Here is a 19,726-nt window from a genome sequence, read left to right on the forward strand (position 1 = left end):
TTTATGCATTTATTTGTGAGAAAGCTGTGTGAACAACAATTGTAATGGACTATTACTCTGTGTAGCACTACAAGAGGGAAACGGCTTATTTAGAGCTTGTCACTGCTGGTGTGTTCACTGTGTGTTAATTCAGTACTAACATTTGACATCTGATTTTTATTAACATACATGGATGTTAATTGGAGTTAATTGCCTTGGAGACCTGTGCAGAGTTCTGTAAATTGAACGATATCTCTGTGTCTTGCAGAAATTTCTTTTTCATTTCTCAGATGGTGTTTGTGTTCTGTGATTTTCTTTTGCTGTAGAACAGCTGTGACTTTGCCATTCTCGTGCTTTGGTCTTTCAACTCCTCCAGCTGTGTCCTTAGACCTTTCCTTGCCACAGAGGTGAATTTCGGGAGGAGCTAATTACTGCTTGTTTGGGGCTGTCATCCGTCTTGCCTGACCTTTCTAAAGGTTCGGTGCTGCTGTCTGGCTCCTCTCTGCTGGGCTACTGCTCCTACCTTTGTTCCTCCCCTGTAGCCAAGACTTGAACAAGAGCAATTTTACTGCACTGTGGCCCAGCAGGTCTGTCTTGCTGTGCTCAGCTGCCAGGAGTGTGTACATACCTTTCTGCTGCTTTTTTCCTTCTGCCTTGTTTTCTTAGTGTGCTGTGGATTGTACCACGATCTGCAGTTTAGAGGTTTTTTGCTCTTAGCATATGAAGTCTTAAGTTAATTCAGATAGTAATAAAATTTATGTTCTGTAATTAATTTTTTTGGCAGTCATCTGTTTCACAGTAATGAATTGGTAGCAGTTCCTAAAATGTCTGTTGACTGTCTAGAGAATTGCAGGAAAGCTGGCATTTAAAAATGTTTCTCATAACTGAAAGAAGTGGGCAGCTTTGTCTTTACCCATTGTTTCTCAGAAGAACTTCAAAAACTTCCAATTGAAATCTATCTAAATTTTTAAAAACATTGTTTTTCTCTTGATCTCTGAATTTAAAGGATAGTTACTTTCTCTTAATCTCAAAAACACCCTGAAATTAAAAAAAACCAAAAAACATATACTAAGGATGGAGATACTTGTTGTATTTCTTAAAAAAAAAAAAAAAAAAAAAAAGAAAAACCACAAAAAACCCAAATCCAAAATCTGCCAAAGAAAAGCTTAATTTGACATCATGTTATCTATTACCACTATTGTCTGCAACACTTAACAGCAGTTGAGAATTGTGGCTCTGATTGTAGGTTCATTTTAGGTTGCTTGCAAGATGAAATGTGTAGCATTTAATGATCCAGGATTTTCATACCCTAGGGCAAGATTATAGTAAGTGGAGGTCAAGCTGAACAGCCGCCAGACCTGATTTACACTGGGGTAAAAATGTTCTTGTCTAACAATTAGATTGAATGATATTACCTCTTCTTAACTTGTGCTGGAAATTGTTTTATGTTGTTTCAAGACCAAGGCAGTCAATGCCAAGAAAGCATCCCCTGAATGGAATATTAGTCTTGCCTTTGGAGTTCATGGAATTGCAGAGGATCCAGGTGTATGTATCGACGACCCTGGCCTTTGTGCTGTGAGGGATAGGAAATTTACTCCAAACAGAATGGGATTTTAATACAGAAACTCTTCTTAATGTGGTGGCCATGTGAAAGCAACAGTGAATGATGCTGAAATAGGGAGAAGAAAAATATTGTAAAGGCATAACTTTAGACTACTGACATTTGAATCTTCCCAGACATGCTTGCTAAGTGTGTTTCAATAACATTTATACGATTACTTCTCCAGACCAGTCAATTGACTGGTAACTGATGTTGTGACACTTGTGTAATAGATCATGACCAAAACAATGGGAGTTTTTAAATGTATGTTGGGTGAGCAATTAAACCGGACTCTGAAACATTAAAAGTGATAACATTTAGTTAATGTGGGCAAACTAAAGGGAAGATGATAAATACATTTCTCTGGGAGCAGTGTTACTGTAACTAAACGTTATTTGTAGCTCCTTTCTCAGGTGATATTAACTTCACTGGCGTGCCTACATAGGAATTCCATTTGAGTTGAAACAAGATATTATACATGTAATCCTGATTAGTGGTACAACAGCATGAGAATTCCATACTGCTGATTTATTGCTAGAGCAATAAGTGACTTTTTGAGTAAGAACACAAGGTTGGCAGTTTGCATTAGTAATGTAAAGAGATTACTATAATGTAATAGTAGAACAAGCTCATTGTTCATCCAGTGTTCTTTTGAAATTGGTGCCTGGGGCATTAAAATGTTGACTTGAAAAATTTTGCTACTTGATGATACTGAAGCATACTAGGTTATTTTCTGTATAAAAGGTATTTAAACATGCATGAATCCTAATCCAGTTACCTAATTTTAAATCTTCCCTTTTCCCATAATGTATCGCCAACCCTGTGATGACAAACTGCATGTAGTTAAAGAGCTTTTTTGTAAGCAAATCGTGGTTTCAGGAGGTATGAATTTGGTGTAAGTAGTAAATGATTTTGTAGAATCTTACCTGGTTAAAAAGTTTTTATTTGCTATTAGGTGTTATGATTTGACATAACAATCCTGAGTGGTGATCACAGATTTCTGGTTAAAGTAATTGGAGAACCAAGTCTGTTAGACACGAGTAAGAGCAGAGCCTGCTGAGTTCAACATAGGAGTAATAAATAATTATATAATTGACAGCTAACTAATTAAGTCAAAGAAACACTGCTCTTGAGTAGGTATCTAGGAGAACTGAATAACTTAATATGAAGGATCCAAGAAGATTGAAATTCTATTCCAGAAAATTAAATATGTATTTAGAGAAAATGTATTGATTTATTTCAGTGTTGCACAAGTCCACAACATAAAATGGACTAGAAAGATCAAGGCACTCTGAAAGAGGTATTGCCTATTTTAAGTAATCTCTCTTCTGTCCACTTGTTCAAAATACTTGGAGTTTTAATTTACTGAGAAATGTCAGAGAATGAGAATTGCAAAACTTCTACATGTAACAGTATGTTGTGTTTCTGAGTTGCTGAGTTACCTGTTTCTGGTTTGAGTGTGGGCAGGTGGGGGGGCAGGTCTTTGGTACAAGCAGAGAAACCCTGTGCTGGCAGGAATGCAGTTAATTGCAAAACTACAGCAATTGTTGGGGAAGCCATGGTGAGAAATACGGCACTTGCATTCTGGCCATTCTTGCCTTAATAATTAGAGGTAATTGCAAACTGATAAAGCAAATATTATCATGAACTGGAAACCACAAGAAGATGACACAATTCAGATAATGAACTAAAAGCTGAAACTATGGTGAATAAAGTATTTTTGCATGCAGTTGTTGGACAACTACAGATTTGTTAGTTGTCCGCTGGTGACTTTCTCTGTGGCAGTTGACTTTTCCATCCCTCTGTCAGAGGTTACCTCCCGTGCCATGAAAGTCAGCAGGATGTGATTTGTCAGCTCTTGAGTCTTCTCTGTTTGCAGGTTCAGAATATTAGCTTTAACTGTCACTGCAGATGAGTTGTCGTTAATAGATCTGACTCTATGCCGGAGCATGCAAAATGGTTTCTTTAGTTTTTTTGAGTTGGATTGGTGGCTTTTTGTTTCTTTCTTTTCTCCAATGGAATGGTAATTATCAATCTAGTAACCCCAGTTATCAATCTCACCCCCCAACAGCATGCTGTTGAGTTCTAGAAAAGGTTGCTCAGCAGTAACTGTATCAGATTTTGCCACACAAAATCCCGAGTATGAAACTGCTGTACAAGTTAAGGGGTAACTGACATAAATTCAGTCAACACTTCAATGTAACCTTATTTTATCTTTTGTACATACTCACCAACCTTTAGCAGGCAGGAATGGTTTTTGGTATGCCCTATAAGTGAAGAAGCTAGTAAACTATGATGGCTAAAAAAGGATGTTCTTTTTGTGTGTGACATTGGGTAAAAACAATAGCTGGATTTCTTTCCTTCTGCCTAAGACGGCATTTTTGTCTCAGCTGACAGGAAGAAAAAAGAAAGTAATATTTAGCATGCAAGCCTTGTTGTGTGTGCTGGAGTGAGGGCACTAGTACCTGCAGGTGCTGGGGAATGCTGCTGCTGGTGTCACACACCTCCAGGGGCTGCTCCAGAAATGCCTCTCTGGGCTGGGGGAGGGCCAGGAACCATTGCACATGGAAGTGGTTTGGGACACATCTGGCACTGCTGCTCCTTGGGGTTTTTTTAAAGAAAATACAGGAAAAGGCTGAAAGTAAGAACCTTATCTCAACAGCTTTTGCTATGTTGCTGAGCTTGTAAGTCTGACAGTTTTAATATTGTCATTGTATTGAACATGGCTCAAATAAAATATTTATTATAAATTATGATGCTTGCATAATGTCATCAGTAAATTTTCAGCATAATATTAATTTAGTTGTAGAGTATAACTATCTCTTGAAAGAGGATGGAGCTACTAGCTTTATTTACATGATAAATTTGCTCAGGTTCAAATGTGTGGAGGTACAGCTTTATGGATTTTTTTCTTTTAAGATTAAATTAAGAAACCAAAGGTTTAATTTTGGTTGATTCAATGAGCTCTACTTGTATATTTTAGTCTGTGTAGAGTGGATGCTCCTGTGTAAAGGATACTCCTCCACAGCAATAGAGGCACTTAAAATGGAATTGCCTCTATTATATGAACTTCAGAAGGACAAGTCTCACTAACCTTTTCTTCCGAATATTTTACACGCATCAAGACTTGCTCAATATTTGTCAGCTTACTTGGTTAAATGAGGTTGGTCTCTAAAACACCTGGGTTTGATACTCTTTTTCATGTTAGCTTTCATAAACAGGTTTGTTAGAGCACTGTCAGTTGGCCTAATTTTTTACCTGCCACAAGTAAGCAGTTACAGAGTTGAAAAAATGGATTGATTTAAATAGTGCCAATATTTTTGCAATGTTGTTAAGACGTGCGGTAGCAGAGGCTGCTTTCCTCTGGGCGATCAGTGAACGTCAGTATTTAACTCTGGGTCTCCATACGTGAGGTTTCAGTGCCAGTCATCTCTTGCACAAAAATTTTTCAAGAAGACTCTTCTAGGATGAATAAAGAAAAAGGAGAGAGTCCTGTTTAGACTTCATGATGATAATATGTATTTTTTTCATCCATTAATTATTAATTAATGGGTTATGAAGATTCTTAATTTTGGATATATTCAGTACTCTGAATTGTATGGGGAAAGCTGTGCACATCACAACTGCTGTTTCATATAAAATCAGTATTCAGTACTGCAGATCTCCAAACAAACCAATTGGGCTTTTAGCCCAAATGTTACGAGGGAGAACAAGAACAAAATGTTGAGTATTAAAAATGTTGAATTTATGACTGAGGATGTATGGAGCGCTGATGTTCTGAAGTTGGTGGAGTTGCTGAAATAAGTTTTTAATGAAAGATAACAAGGTTTTTATCTTAATTTCTTCTGTTTTGGAAGTGAGACCAACTTTTGCATACATGTGTAGTTGGCTTGAATTTTATTTTGTAAGGGTGATTATTTAGGTTGATTATTGAAACAGCCATAATCCACTTATGAAAAGCTCAGGTTTTAGCTGTCATACTCCTTGGTTTGGATGTGGCACAATATTTAATTATTTTATTCTTAAATGTTACTTTTCCTTTTGGATGGCCCGGTTTTCCAGAGCTCAGGGCAGGATGGACGGGAAAGGCAAGGCAGTGGCAGTCCCGGGGTGGATGCAGAGCAGCCTCGGCCCTGCAGGTGGCCCCGGGCAGGCGGGCACTGGTGGCCTCCATAGCCCAGGCCTGGGCTGCAGAGGAGCTTAAATGAAGTATCCTCCCTCCCCCCACCCCACCTTTTTTTATTATCATCATTTTAAAGGTCTAGGTAAGAGCAACACCATTTGGCTTGTGTCTATATTCTTTTCTGTTTATTTCAGTGGTGAATTTAGTCTCTTTTAGTTACTGTCTGGAGCCAGTTCAGACATTTCTGTATCATATGAAGTTTCAGCTAATAAACTGGCAAATCTCAAAGGCAGAGTAGAGTTGGTCTCTTTTTGCCTTCTGATCTTGGAAGGATTGGGATCACCGTGCCGGGGACTACAGAGGACTATCCAAGGTGTGCTGTGGCCTGGGCTGATACAAGCTGACTGGGAGATGTGCTTGAGAGGTTTTACTTTGCACTCTTCAGTAGTTTTATTTTGTAGGTTTTCCCTTATTTCAGCCCTCTAATACTGACTGTATCTTAGAATAGCAGCTGGTGCTATTGCAGTGTGCACTTGCATAGTCCCTCCTCCAGAATTTGTAATCAAAAGCAGTTGTTCTTCAAAATGCCCAAAGTTTGGTGACCTGGACTTTTTTAAGGGGAAAATCTGTATGGTAGGAGGGGAAACTCCACTAAAGTGAGGCAACTTGCAGGCTGGCATTGATCAGTTGCAGAAGAAAAAAATAGAACTTGCTGGATGGGAGATACCTTGTCAGTTGGAAAACCCTGCCTCCACCCTGTGTACTGAAATCATTCATTGCTGTTGGCTGTGCATTTGAACAATGCTAATTCTGCTCAAAGATTTGCTGTGCAGCAGGTTACCTGCTTGCTGTGGGCTGTGCATGTCTTCATCCCTAGCTTTTACAAGAGCAAAGATTTTGAGGTGATGTGCAAAGTACATTTTTGAAAAATCAGTATGTGAAGATGCATATTGTTCTGTTCTGTAGTTTAGTTTGGAAATTTACAGCATTTAGGCAGCTGCAGGGTGTGCTTGCCTTGTATCATAAATGAACCAGTACTCCTTCTTTGACTTAAGTAGGCATATGTGGCTTTTCCCCCCACTTTTTTCCCCCCATTTATTTATTTTTTAAAGTCTTGGTTGTTATCTGACTTGGCTTTTATTCTCCCTAAGAGCCTCATTTTCCACACAGTCAGACTGCAACATCTGGAAGCAATCTCTTCTTTGGCAAGGAAAGATGTGACAAACGCAATGAGGTGTAACTTCTACTTTTGTTATCTTACCTTTGTGTTTTTTAAGACATCAAAAGCCAAACCATTTTAAAGATACATGGGAATTTCAGGTGCATTTTAGCAAAGCTTGGGAATATTGTTGGGCAGGATCATTAGAGAGTAATGCAAGTATTTTCCCCTTTAATAAGCATAATAGTTACATTTATTGTACAGTTCAATAATCTTTCAGCTACTGTGATGCATGTATTGAGTGTTTTAAAGCCACATTTTGCTGGACAGTGTGAATTACTAGTTGCCACTATAAAAACCTCATAGGACTCAAGCAGTAACAGTGTACTTATGTTTCAAAGTAGCATTTAACTTTATTAAAGATATTGATGTTATTAATGGTACTTCAGTAAGCAATCCTATGACTGTGAAGCACTCACTGTAACAAGCTCTTTTCCTTCTATAATAGTTGTTCCACATATTTAATAAAATAGCAAAAATCAAAAAGTACTTTTAATGAGAAGAGGATTATTTGGTGGTGTAGTTGAGATTGGCAGACCTGTTAGTGTGGTACAAAGGTCCTTGTATATTATTCACTTTTCAAGTCTCTAACTTTGGGGTAAAGTCTCAGCCTTCACTTTGAGTGTCACCCTGACTTCTTTCATATGCCATTTAAATTCATTTTTTCTTTCATTCTTCCTTCTCCCTCCTCAGTAAAACCTGTTTGAGATTTTGCTTTCATAGCATTAAACCATGAAAACGAATTTTATTTTGAGTTGTGTTGAGCAGTGTGTGTGTTATCTCTGGGGGGCTGTGTTTGCATGTGCTGTTTCCTGGCTCCCTCAGCTTCTGGGGCTCCTGAGAGGTGAAAGCTCCTGAGGTGTGTGTGCTGTGGAATCAGGATGGAGGAGGTGCATGTGCAAAAGGAACAGGGAGAATGCTCTGAGGAGACAGCTGAGACTGGGCAGGTGCCTGATGAATTTAATTTAGAGCCAAAAGGTGCTGTCACAGGCCGTGTGTGTGTCCCAGGCACAGTGCTGGTTGGTGGTGCTGCTCCTGCCTGGCAGGGGTAGGAGGGGGGAGGCCTGGGGTGTGTGTGTATAAGGGAGAGTGCTGGGGTATGTGTGTAAGGGACAGTCCTGGGGTGTGTATGTGTAAGGGACAGTCCTGGGGTGTGTGTGTGTAAGGGACAGTGTTGGTGTTTGTGTGAGTGGGAGTTGGTGCCTGCTCAGCCCCAGAGCTGCAGCCTTTTGGCAGTGGCTCCTCCCAGCAGAGGGGCAGGAATCCCAGCTGGAACCTTGCAGGGCCTCCCGTTGGCCACGTTGGTTGGGACACGAGGTCCTGTGCTGCAGCAGAGCTCTGACCTCGCAGAGCTCCTCACTGGCTTTGTTGTGCAGGTGGAGTCCATCCCTTGCTGCATCCAGTGACTGCTGTGGCTGCAGGAGGAGTTCATTCAGTTGGCTGATCCAATGGAGGGCTAATCATGGGGGAAGGAGATGAGTTTGGGTTTATAATTTGCTTGCTGCTGGTTTGCCTGTGTGCCAGAAGGAGCAGCAGCTTTCCTGTGTGTTTAGAGAGAGGAAAGGAAAATCTACTGCTTTCAGTGACAGCCCACGGTGCTGGAAAAGTGTTCAGCGATGGCTCTTTCCCATTTATTCAGCAGACTTGTTGTCTGAACTAAAGAGCAAATGTTATAAAAAATGAATAAAGAGCAGGCCAGGGGAAAAAATGGTAGTGATGGCAGAAAATGAACAACCATCATAACATGGCTTTTTTTAATTTTTTGAAAGATGGAGAGATGTGTGGTCACAAGTGGTGTGGAGGGGGTGTAACAGCTAGAAGTTTAGGGGGAAAAAAAGTGAAGAAAGAGATTGAAAAGATACGAGCTGTGTGAATTCATTCATTCAGGTTCTTTGTTGGCATGTTAACTGTTCAGTGGCTTTGGCACAGGGGACACTGGTCCCATGTATATTGACCGTGTCTCTCTTGGTAAGCAAGGGAGAATGCAGATTGATGTCTCTAGTTCAGGTCTTTCTGTAAAGGAATACTTAAAGTCTCATTTGTTAAGCAAACAGCACAAAAAATACACACATGAAGGTATTAATTGCATTATTGTTTTGTTAAGTCTTGATTGCACTATCTTAATATGATCAAAACTGCTGATACGGTTATAACTATTATTAAAGTATGGTTAGATGACAGAATTATGCTTGAAGTATGTTTTCTGTATTTTTCTCAAATTGCAGAATTGCTTTAAAGCTTGTTGGCAGCTAAAATATTAGGTTGTATACTACTGGTAGAAATAACACACTCTGAGGTCTGTAGGGAATGTCATGCACTTGCTCAAAATCTTGCTTAAAAGTCCACTTACAGAGATAAAAGAAAAAGGAGTATAAAGAAGCAGATTTGTCTGGTTTTTTGGGTTTTTTTTTCCTGAATAACCAAACCTTATTTGCTCAAACAAAAGTTAGGCACATTCTAGTTTATCAGAAAAAGGGGTGAGAGCTATAATGTAGTTGATACTGCCTTTCTCTTCTAAAATATTTAAGGGAAAATACTGGATGTATTTCTGATCTTTTATTTAGATTTTATCTGACTAGCGTTTTAGCTGTTGCTGCTGCATAATTGGTCCTGAAGCATCAGCATCTCTCATTCATGGATAGGTAAAAAAATTCAGAGATGAACTTCAGCCATACTCTTCAACATCACAGTTTGAGAAGTTCTAATTTTCTGAATTAAGCGAGGTCCTTGATTTTACCGGTGATGAATTGAATTACAGGGATAAACAAATAATATCTCTGCATTACCCAAACGTTTTCCTGGCCATGGAGCCATTTTTTTAACTTTGCATCTCTGCCTTCCCCCAAAAAAATGATAATTGTTTTACTGATGTACATTATAAAACCTGCAGGTGATAGATGGCAAGGATCCAACAGCAACCCAAATAAAAGCCTGTGTGGGGAGCGCTCCCCAACCAAAACTCATTTATTTACCTGAAAGCTCACAGTGAGCTTGGTCAGTAACACTGGAGTTCCTGCATTCACAGGTGTACAAAACACAAACTGTGGGGCTGCTGGTGTGGTTCTTTATGGAGTGTGTGGATATAGATATAATTGGGCATATTCTTAGAGCAAACACTGCTCCCTGAATTGCATTCATTTATTTGTGCATATCCCAGGCATTGTGGGAGGACAGCTAGCCCTCAGCAGCTGCTGATGGCAGCGGGTGTGTTACTGTGTGAATCGTGCCAGTGAATTCTGTCACCTTATGGCAGAGTTGGCCAATGTATTTGGGTTCATCACAACCATACCTAGATAGTCATGTAATGGGGATGAATAACCTTTAAGATTTAAATCTGGTTTTCAGTGAATATGCTTTTGAAATCTTGATAATGTTTCGTGCTTGCCTCTTGCTTTAAACAGTCAAATTCTTTGGAGCAGAAACCCCTCCCACATTGACAGTTGGAAGCATTATGTATGATTACTGCTGCTGGATTGCTCCTGTTGTTCCAGTGATTTTTTTTTTTAGTTCATTAATGTTTTGTTAGTGAAGTTTTAAATAGTCAAGTACAATAAAGGGATACATTATTTCTGCTCTTATGTTTTTTGAAATTCTGCTTGTTTTGAAAGCTAAATACTGAGACCAGTCATACTACAGCAGCTGTGTGCATTGCTGTCTTTGTAAGAGTCCTTGGAATTAAACATGTATCTGCCTTGATTTCACAAAAGATGAAGAAATCCTGCAGTGTCTTAACAGTCAAAATACAAATCTAAAGGAAATGTGCTACAATATTATTGCAATTTTGGCAATTTGTTATAAAGTTTATTGCAGAGAAATAACTAGGTCAACCTCTGGATGACCTGTCTTTTGGTGTTTCTTCTTAGCTTTAGGCTAGAGCTCCACCTTGTGATCCATCAGCAGGATACATTTTCTTTTTATAGTTAATAATTTAATTATGATTTCACAAAGTTGAATACCTTTTAAAGTTTCCACAGACTTGAGAGATTTCAGTATCTGCTTGGGAAAATTAAAGTTGGAATTCAGTGAACATGCCAAAAAAGAAACTCAAGAGCTGATTTTTATGATACAGTTTAGTTTAGAGTTAACTTCCTTGAGTTCTTACAATAATCTGTTTATTAGAACACCTGTAATAGATAGTGTAGACTTGCACTGTTTGGAATGATGTCTGCAAGAATTTCACTTCTTTCTTTTCAGATTTCACTGTGATATATGAACTTGATATATTTAAAAAATTTTGGTAGAAAAATCATCCAAATAAACACCCTCTCTTAGTGACTTCCGGAACAACATGCTTTGAATGAGTCATCCCGTGTGGGCATGGAGACATGGCTGGTGGTAGTCTTCAATTTCCAGAAGGTGTTTAATGAGACAAAGGAGCTTGGGGAATGACCAGTGTCACTCTCTTCCTATACCAAAAAAAGAGAACATGACATAAAGTTGGAAAGTGATAAATTCAAGGCAAAGAGTATGCCTTTTCATGGTATGGAATTTGACTGTGGGAGTTCTTGGATGGAAGACCCTCCACTGAGTATTGAGTTCAAAAACTATTTGGAAATATTAATGGAAAAAGTAAGGTGTTGTGAAGTGTAGGGACAACCTTCCTGGCCAGCAAAACCCATGGATTATTTCTGGATGCCAGGAATGTATTCAGGGAAAGTTTGCTATAAAGGAAATAGTTTTCTTCTTTGGGCAGCTTCTCTTGGCCCCTGCCAGAGCGGGCTCACTGGGCTGGGTTGACCCTGCTGGCTGAGACCTTCACTCTGGATGTGTGTGAGGCCTGTAAAATTACTCTTTACTAGGACAAATGTAAAATTATTCTTTACTGGGACAAATGCAAGGGGTTCTTTGGTCATGGCTGGAATTTGATCTTGGCGCCTGAGATTCTTTACACTTTTGCTTTGTACACCATTGCCAGGTGTTCGTCTCTAGCTTCTTTTTTCCAGAATACCAGTATAGAGTTGCACTCATGAGGGCCAGGTTTGTTCTACCTTCAAGAAAAAGAAAAAATGTGAATCTCAATAGTTTAATGCTTCAGCATCAAGCAAGAACTTGATATGTTGTTCTGTTCTAGGAGGTCATTCTGACAAGTGCCATGTTTTCTCTCTTGATTTTGGTCTATGCTAAGGTGAACAGTTCTGACAAGAAGTTCTAGTTGGTGTAAATGGCAGACAGCTTTCGTTAGTGATTTATTTGGCTTGTTTGATGTAGAGAACAAGTACTCTAATAATTTGCCCATTCTTTTTCATAGTTTTGGATTTTTTAAATTTAATTTCTGTGATTATAAGAATTTATGGAGATTTTTGCAAAATTTGGTAGGATAGTATGTTTGGGTTTCCTGTAAGGAGCCAATTTGCATGCAAGGATCCTGATTGTCACTTTAGTAGATGTCTCTTAACATTGAAAAATGTAAACTAGAAAGAATCAAATACCAACACATTGGTAGGCAGGTTGAACTTGAAACTGGCTGCACTGGGACTGAATCACAAACATGCCTCAAAAAGAACTTGTATAGATGTTTATCTTTCTTCTTTATTTTTCTTTTTTCTGCTCCCTCCTCCCTGTACATCTGAGCAGGTGCCAGCCTGATGACCATTTATAAATTCCAAAGTGTAGAGCTTTCCGATATGTTAACTCCTGAGCCTGCCATTTCACAGGCAGCCTGAGTGGTGTAGTAGCACCTTGCCACCAAAGAGGGGAATCTGATCCTTCGCTCCCCTATGCAGTCTTGTGTTTCCTGTGCCTTGACTCTGGATATCTGCTGTTGAACCGGTTTAACTTGAGAATCTCGGGGAAAAACACTTGAGTTGTGTTCTGCCCATTTTAGTGAGGGCTTTATTGGGTACTACTGAATTGGCAGAGCCTCCAAAGGTGAATGTCTGGGCAGGGGTTGCTGCAGGGAGTGTGAGTGCGGGCATTGCACTGCTCTGTGCGCATGTGGGGCCTTTGGGGAAGGGCAGTGACACAGCAGGGGATTATCCTCTGCTCTGGGCTGGATGGAACATGCTTTGAGATGGATCGTCTTGAACCTCCTTGCCTTTGCCACTGTGGATTTCCGTGGTGGTTCTCTGCTTTTATGTAATTATGTGAAATGTGAAGGAGGAGAGCGTGGTACGTTCAGGATTCATGGTTTCCCTCATCTGTAAATCCTGGAAGCTGCAGTGGCCCCTAGCATTCAGAATAAGCACTTGCAGGAGAAAACCTGTCCAGCCTCGGCCTCATGCTCAGTGAAATGCAGTGTCTGGAGCAGAGCTGCCAGACTTGGAGCAACATGTGCTTAGCATGCCAAAATCAAATCTTTCCCTCACATTCCTAATTGCTCCAGGAAGCTGTAGAGTCAGCAGACTGCCTCTGAAGGTTTTCCTCCTTGGTATTCTGTCTTTAAAATATCTGAACGTGATGCTTTCCTAATTTCACTGAGTGAAAGTTAGCCTGGAGAGCAAAGTGACATAGAAAACTTCAGCCCAGATGGCTAAAACTTGCTTTTGAAGTATCCAGGGAGATTTTTTCTTCCTCTCAAGAAGAGAAAAAAAAAAGAGAAAAACCCAAATTTTTTTATAATGTACAGTATTCTAATGAAGTTTAAAAGAAGTATTTCACAATCTTTAGTTTTCTTACTAAAATAATTGCATTTCCAGTGTTTTCCAGTATTATCTTCCTTGATACTTTTAAGAGTCTTGACAAATGCTTCAAATGTTAAACGTATTGTAAGTTTGATTTATCAGCTCTGGGAGACATGGAGTTGTGCAGAAGCTGGTTATACGAACTTGTTGTAAGAGTTTATATTTATGGAAAATTATGTGGAAGTTGGCCGATTGGAGATACAAAGTTGCCATATATAATATCCTGAAATATACACATTGTGCTTCAAGTTCAACAGCATCAAGTCTGGTTTTGGTTTGGTCAACTAGAATTACCTCAGTGTTGTCAGTTCTGGGCTCTGCTGCTTAAAGGTGTTAATGAAAACCTTTCCAGTTTGCTCATCCTGTTCAGAAAATGTGGATGGTGGGTTTTTGGTGTGTTTGTTTGTGGGTTTTGTTGTTACATTTTGTTTGGTTGAGGTTTTTTTTAACAGTGTTTCTGTATTATTATTTTACCATTTGTGGAGTTACTTTGTAGTAGGATCATGAGAGGACTCAAAATCTTTAAACAGGAGAAAACTTGGTGGAAGCAGAGGATATTGTGATCTACATTTATCCTTCCATATGTGGAATAATTTTCACTGTATTTTTTGATTTATTTTATTCTAGAAGTTGTCTGCTACAAAGAAGAGAGAAAAGTAAGCTTACGCTTCAGACTGCTTTTTGAATATCTTTCTAATACAGTGGTGTTCCAGAAGATGATAAAGAAATGATAGCAGCTCCAGAAATACCAACTGATTTTACTCTCCTTCAGTAAGTGCTTTAAAAATTTGTAAATATACTGTCTCTTTTTTGTGTGGTGGTGTACTTTCTCTTGGAAACAAGGAAACATAATAAAGGATAGTGTTCAATATTTTTTTTTCCATTGAGATGTCAATAAAAGCATTGTTTTAATTTTTTCTTGAATATTAATTCAGCGGTAACTTAAATAAGATTTTTGTGTGTTGAAATGAGCTCTTGTAGTATCATTTCAGTTAATTTCTACAGGAAATTTAGACATAAAGAATACACAAGCCAAGCATTGTCTATTAATAATTCAGGTCATTTCACACACCTTGCTATCAGTGTTGCCAGTCAAGGATTTGTGTAGCAGTGCAGCATATTTTAATGTGTAGGAAATCAAACAAAGGAGTTTGTGTATTTAGTATGTTTTTACCTTATAAGCCTAAACAGAACTACAGCTCACCTTTTGATGAGGAAATCTGACCTAGACTTCTTTTCTATGCCTTTGGACATAAATGCAAACTTATTAATTATTTTCTAAGTTTTTAACAGCATAAAGAAATCTATTGAGACACTTTGGTTGTCAGGGAAAGTGATGCTTTTGGTGTTTTGTTTTTTGTGTGTGTGGTTTTTTGTTGTTGTTGGTTTTTTTTTTTTTTCTGTTGAGTTTCTTCTTCTCATTTTGTTTAAGTGTTTCTGGCCAATATTTAAAGTTCTTTGCTTTTTGAAATGTGGTCATGTTTGTCACATGTTAAAGGCATGGTTTCCAGCCTGCTGCTATTTTCTACCTCCCCGTAGATCTTTCAGTCTTGCTGTTTGGCTTCCTGCACAGGTGCATTGCTTGGTGGAGACAGGATGGACTGGGAGTGTGAGGATATGCTCTGATCCTCAACAGCAGCCTGGGGAAAAGTTTCACTCTTGGTGTTGACTTACTGGACTGAGAGCACACTGTGATTTTATATTGTATATTTAAGAATGTTTCTGATGAAATGTGTGAATGGTTTCTCTCTTTATCCTTGCAGGGAGTCTGAAACACACTTCTCTTCTGATACAGACTTTGAGGATATTGAAGGAAAAAACCAAAAACAAGGCAAAGGCAAAGTATGTTCAGTCTTCAGGGATACTGAAACACTTCTACTGTTATGAGTTGAAGAGTTTAGCACTTCCTTTGAAGTTAAATGAGCAAGGAATGTTTTCTGAAAATGCAGATGTTCTGTGAAGAGAGTTCATATTTGTATTTGTGTGGAAATGCTTCATCTTGACTGTTTCTGTGATATTTTCTTAGTGCTCTGAAGGCATAAGGGAGGTAGGGGAGGAAAAGATAAGCTTTGATTTGATCAGTCTCTTGGCAGATTTTCCATCCTGTACTTAAATTTGTCATGTATTCTGTGTCTTCCTATTTGAAAAGTGAACAGAACAATAATTCTGTTAGAAGTTTTGTTTCACAGGTTGCAGACAGGAGGTTACAGCAGTGGAGTGGGGGTTCTGAACCCAGTTCCCAGCCCTCCTCTCCTCCCCTGTGCCTCTGACAGGCAGCACCTGTGGCTCCTTCCTGCCTTGTGCTGGCCTGGGATCTGACCCTCACTGGCACCTCCTGAGCCTGACACAGATTATAGATTTTATACATCATCATCTCATTTGTGCTTCATGTTGTCTGGCTGCTTCCTCTGTGTCATACTTGATTTGGGAAATCAAATCCAAACACACCTGTCTGCTCCTCCTTACCCCCCCCACTTGGAAACGTATATTCAAATAAAAAACAAAAGGTTAATGAACTGCAGAGGAGACTTTGTGATGTGTTAAGCCTTAGCTGTTTTAAAGGAAATATGTATAATCTGTTTTACAGTTTAAACACACGAAAGATCTGTGTTATACACTATCACTAATCACATTTTTAGTTGCTAAACAATTTTAAATGAGGCAAGGAGGAACCTGTGGAATTCTTATATCACTCAGGATCTGCCTGTACTCAACTTTTGAAAAAATAAATCTATCTATATATATATATACACACACATACAGATATAAAATATTTTAAAAGTATGGTTGCTGAAAATCAAAGGTCTTGTCTGTATTTGTCACGGTATGGATAGTGATTTTTTTTTTTTAATACTTCATAATAATTAAGTAAAACCTCTTGTGTGTGTGATTGCAGACCTGTAAAAAAGGCAAAAAAGGCCCAGCAGAGAAGGGAAAAAGTGGGAACGGAGGAGGGAAACCCGGAGGTCTGAATCGGATGAATGGACATCACCAACAGAATGGTGTGGAAAACATGATGCTCTTTGAAGTGGTGAAAATGGGCAAGAGTGCTATGCAGGTAAGGCCTGGGATAGCTCTGTGACTTGGATATGTATACAATTTAAATATAACAGTATTTTCTTCTACATGCAATTTAATCAAATGAAGTCTAAAGTAACTTTTCCCTTCAATTTGCTTGTATATAAGAATCAAAATAAAATGGTTTTGCTTTGCTGATGTTTGAATTCGAATTAACTGATTTTTCATTTCTAAATGTTACTCATGAATAATCACATACAAAATGAATAAATTCATTACAATTCAAAGTAAATTTTTAGTGTCCTGAATGAAGAAAGATTATTTTAGATTGCATAACTTTAAAGTCCTTTTATTGTGGTGGTAACTAAATACAAATGTGGTTTGGACTTATTGTTGTCATAGAACTTAACAAGAATATGTAGTTTTTATATGCATCCAGAGCTTAGATTATCTGAAAATCAATAGTTGCTTCTCTTCTGTCATCCAGAGAAATGTCACTGGCTACAACTTACAGGCTCCTCTTTAAATTTCCTGACCCAAATTCCAGCCAATTGCAGTGTAGCAATATCCTCTGGCCAAGTCACCTTAGGGAAAATTTAACCCCTTCAGGTATCTACACTGGGCACTCTCCCCACTGCATTTACTAACAGGACTGAAGTCAGACTGTTAAGAAATGCAGCACTGGTTTTGTTGGTTTTTTAAATTTCAGGTGAAATGTTTGCCTGTGTAAGTGTCCCAGTGGAGACAGGGTTAAAGTGTGATAGGTGTCACTGTCAGCCTGGAGCTTTCCTGCTGACTCACTTGTGTGACTGCTGGCATGTGAACAAAGCCTGCCTTTGGGACTGCGAATGTGGAGTTTGCAGCTCCTGGAATACACCTGCAGGAACCTGGGTTGCAGTGCTGTCCTCCCAAGGTTTGCAGGCTCTTGCATTACAGCTGGGAACAAGAACAAATTACTTGGATGTATTTGCACAGAGAAATTCTGATTCTCCCATAATTTGTTTTGTTGTGTTTCAAAGCAGATAGAAAACCAATACTTCTCTAACTGTTGCTCTGTGTGTACCTTGTTCAGCCAGTTATCAGTAATTCCATCTTCATGACTTTTTAACTGTTCAAAATGATATACAGTCAAAATATTTTGCTTTCCAAGGGCAAAATGGACCTTTGCCAGATCTGATTACTCTGTTGAGTTGGGAAACCGATACCTGAATCTTTGTCAATTTTTTAAAATTAGGAAGAAAAAAATTCTCAGATTACTTTTAAACTAATTTAAACTAATTTAAAACATTTCATCAGTCAGAGTAAAGAGTTTTCTCCATGGCCCTCAGTGTTTACTCATCTGGAAAAATTTTGGTAATAATTTTAAGTTAACTATTTTATTTTAAATTCTGTTCTATTCTAAAGCAGTTAAGTAACCATGTCTTCAATTTATGAAAACTGAGCAGTGCCTTTTTATTTGTTTTCTTTCAGTCTGTAGTGGATGACTGGATAGAGTCATACAAACATGACCGAGATATAGCACTTCTTGATCTCATTAACTTCTTTATTCAGTGTTCAGGCTGCAAAGGTAAGGTATTGCAATGTTCCTCATCCATTTAACAATATGATAGCATGATTCTCAGTCTTTGCTTTCATACTGCTGGGGCTGTCAGACTGCTTCATCCCCAGAGCCATTTACATTATCAGTTCCTTGGAGTTAAACAAGTATTTCTGAAGGTGGAAGCAGGAGGTTTAGAAGTCTTATACTGTAGTTTAAAGTGTTGAATAAGCCTTTTGTATTTACAGCAGATAGAAATCAGTATTAGTATTTAACCTGTGCTTCATCTTCTTCTGTTCCTGCTATTATTTCAGAAAATCATCTTTCCTATCACTGACAGTTCAGCTTGTTCGTTCTTGGAATTCTAATTTGGTTGTACCTATTTTTTATCACTGATTAAGATTGTTTCATAGCTTTTGTAGACATGCTTGTTTCAAAAGGTACTATGGGCAACTTCATGGTAGCCTGTCTACAGTAAGGTTGTGTTTCCATATTTTTTTCTCTGTATTTTCTGATTTTTCTTCCCTCATTTCCACGTCCTCCATTCTTTTGAAGAGAAGGTAATTTGCCTTGCAGTGTTGATGCCTTGATATTACTATGCTTGATAGAGGAGGACTGGGTGTAATTTGTTCTGCTCAAGTGTTTCTCTGTCCTGATAAACTTCCAACATGTGTAAATCTGCAGAAAGCTGCCAGTGTTCCTCAGAGGGTGTCTGTCCTTTAGAGAGTAGTGACCTTTTGATTTTTGTTACAGGATAAAGCTGCAGAATCTTTTAATGCTTTCTGTGATGATCCTTGTAATGAATTTTGCAGTAAACTTTGGGAGGTCTAGCAATTTGAGGCCAAGACAAATAGAAATGGCATGAAAGCATTCTGTTTATTACAGTGCAGAGGATAATAAGTAGCAATTCAGCTGTTGAAAATTGTCTTGCACCATGTAGAGTCTTGAGTCCCAAAAGGTCACCTCAGATGGTGTAATGCTCACTAGCACTGAGGTCTGGCACAAGTGTCTTTGGCTTCTGAATGTGAGTGAATGGGTAAATTCTAGATGTGTGTACATGCACACAGACACACTTCCTAAGAACAGTAAACCCCACATAAATAAATGGTGCTAAGTGCTTGTTATACGTGGATGCTGGAAGAAAAAAAGTATAATTTATTAAAACTATTCATGTGTAATCAGTAGATTAGGTGAAAATGGGTTATTTTGACATTGTAGCAGGAGGCATGTCATCTGCCATCTGCAGCTTTCATATTCACATTGCTAATGACCTAATATCTAAATTGTAGGAGTTGTTACGGCAGAGATGTTCCGACACATGCAGAATTCTGAAATAATCCGAAAAATGACTGAAGAATTTGATGAGGTAATTTAATGAAGTGCTGATTATGTATTATTTTTTATTTTCTTTTTATCTGTCCTAATCTTGCTGGGTCATGTTGCTAGACATTTATTTCAAGAATAAAGAGTTAAAAAAATTACAGGACTTTCATGAATGAGAATATTAAACTCTCCTATTTCACTGAATTTATAAGACTAGAAAGTAAAGCTCTGCATGTATGCAATTTATTAATGGCTTAAGAAACCAATACTGACTTTCAGTTTTTAAATAGTGGGAACTCCTACTATA

General features: G+C 38.4%; 1 protein-coding gene across 3 annotated transcripts in view; it reads left to right on the forward strand.

The window, feature by feature from the left end:
- STAG2 (STAG2 cohesin complex component) overlaps window positions 1–19,726 on the forward strand; it is a 64,758-nt gene that overhangs the window by 17,377 nt on the left and 27,655 nt on the right. For all 3 annotated transcript variants that reach the window (XM_083876530.1, XM_083876532.1, XM_083876531.1), the window contains exons 2-6: window positions 14,169–14,312; window positions 15,305–15,383; window positions 16,438–16,599; window positions 18,030–18,126; window positions 19,386–19,462. In XM_083876530.1, the coding sequence (XP_083732656.1) occupies window positions 14,269–14,312; window positions 15,305–15,383; window positions 16,438–16,599; window positions 18,030–18,126; window positions 19,386–19,462 (459 nt within the window). In that variant the 5' untranslated portion in view covers window positions 14,169–14,268. The remainder of the gene's footprint in view (window positions 1–14,168; window positions 14,313–15,304; window positions 15,384–16,437; window positions 16,600–18,029; window positions 18,127–19,385; window positions 19,463–19,726) is intronic.

The sequence above is a fragment of the Zosterops lateralis genome (genome assembly GCF_965231275.1).
Source record: "Zosterops lateralis genome assembly, chromosome: 21".
NCBI lineage: Eukaryota > Metazoa > Chordata > Aves > Passeriformes > Zosteropidae > Zosterops > Zosterops lateralis.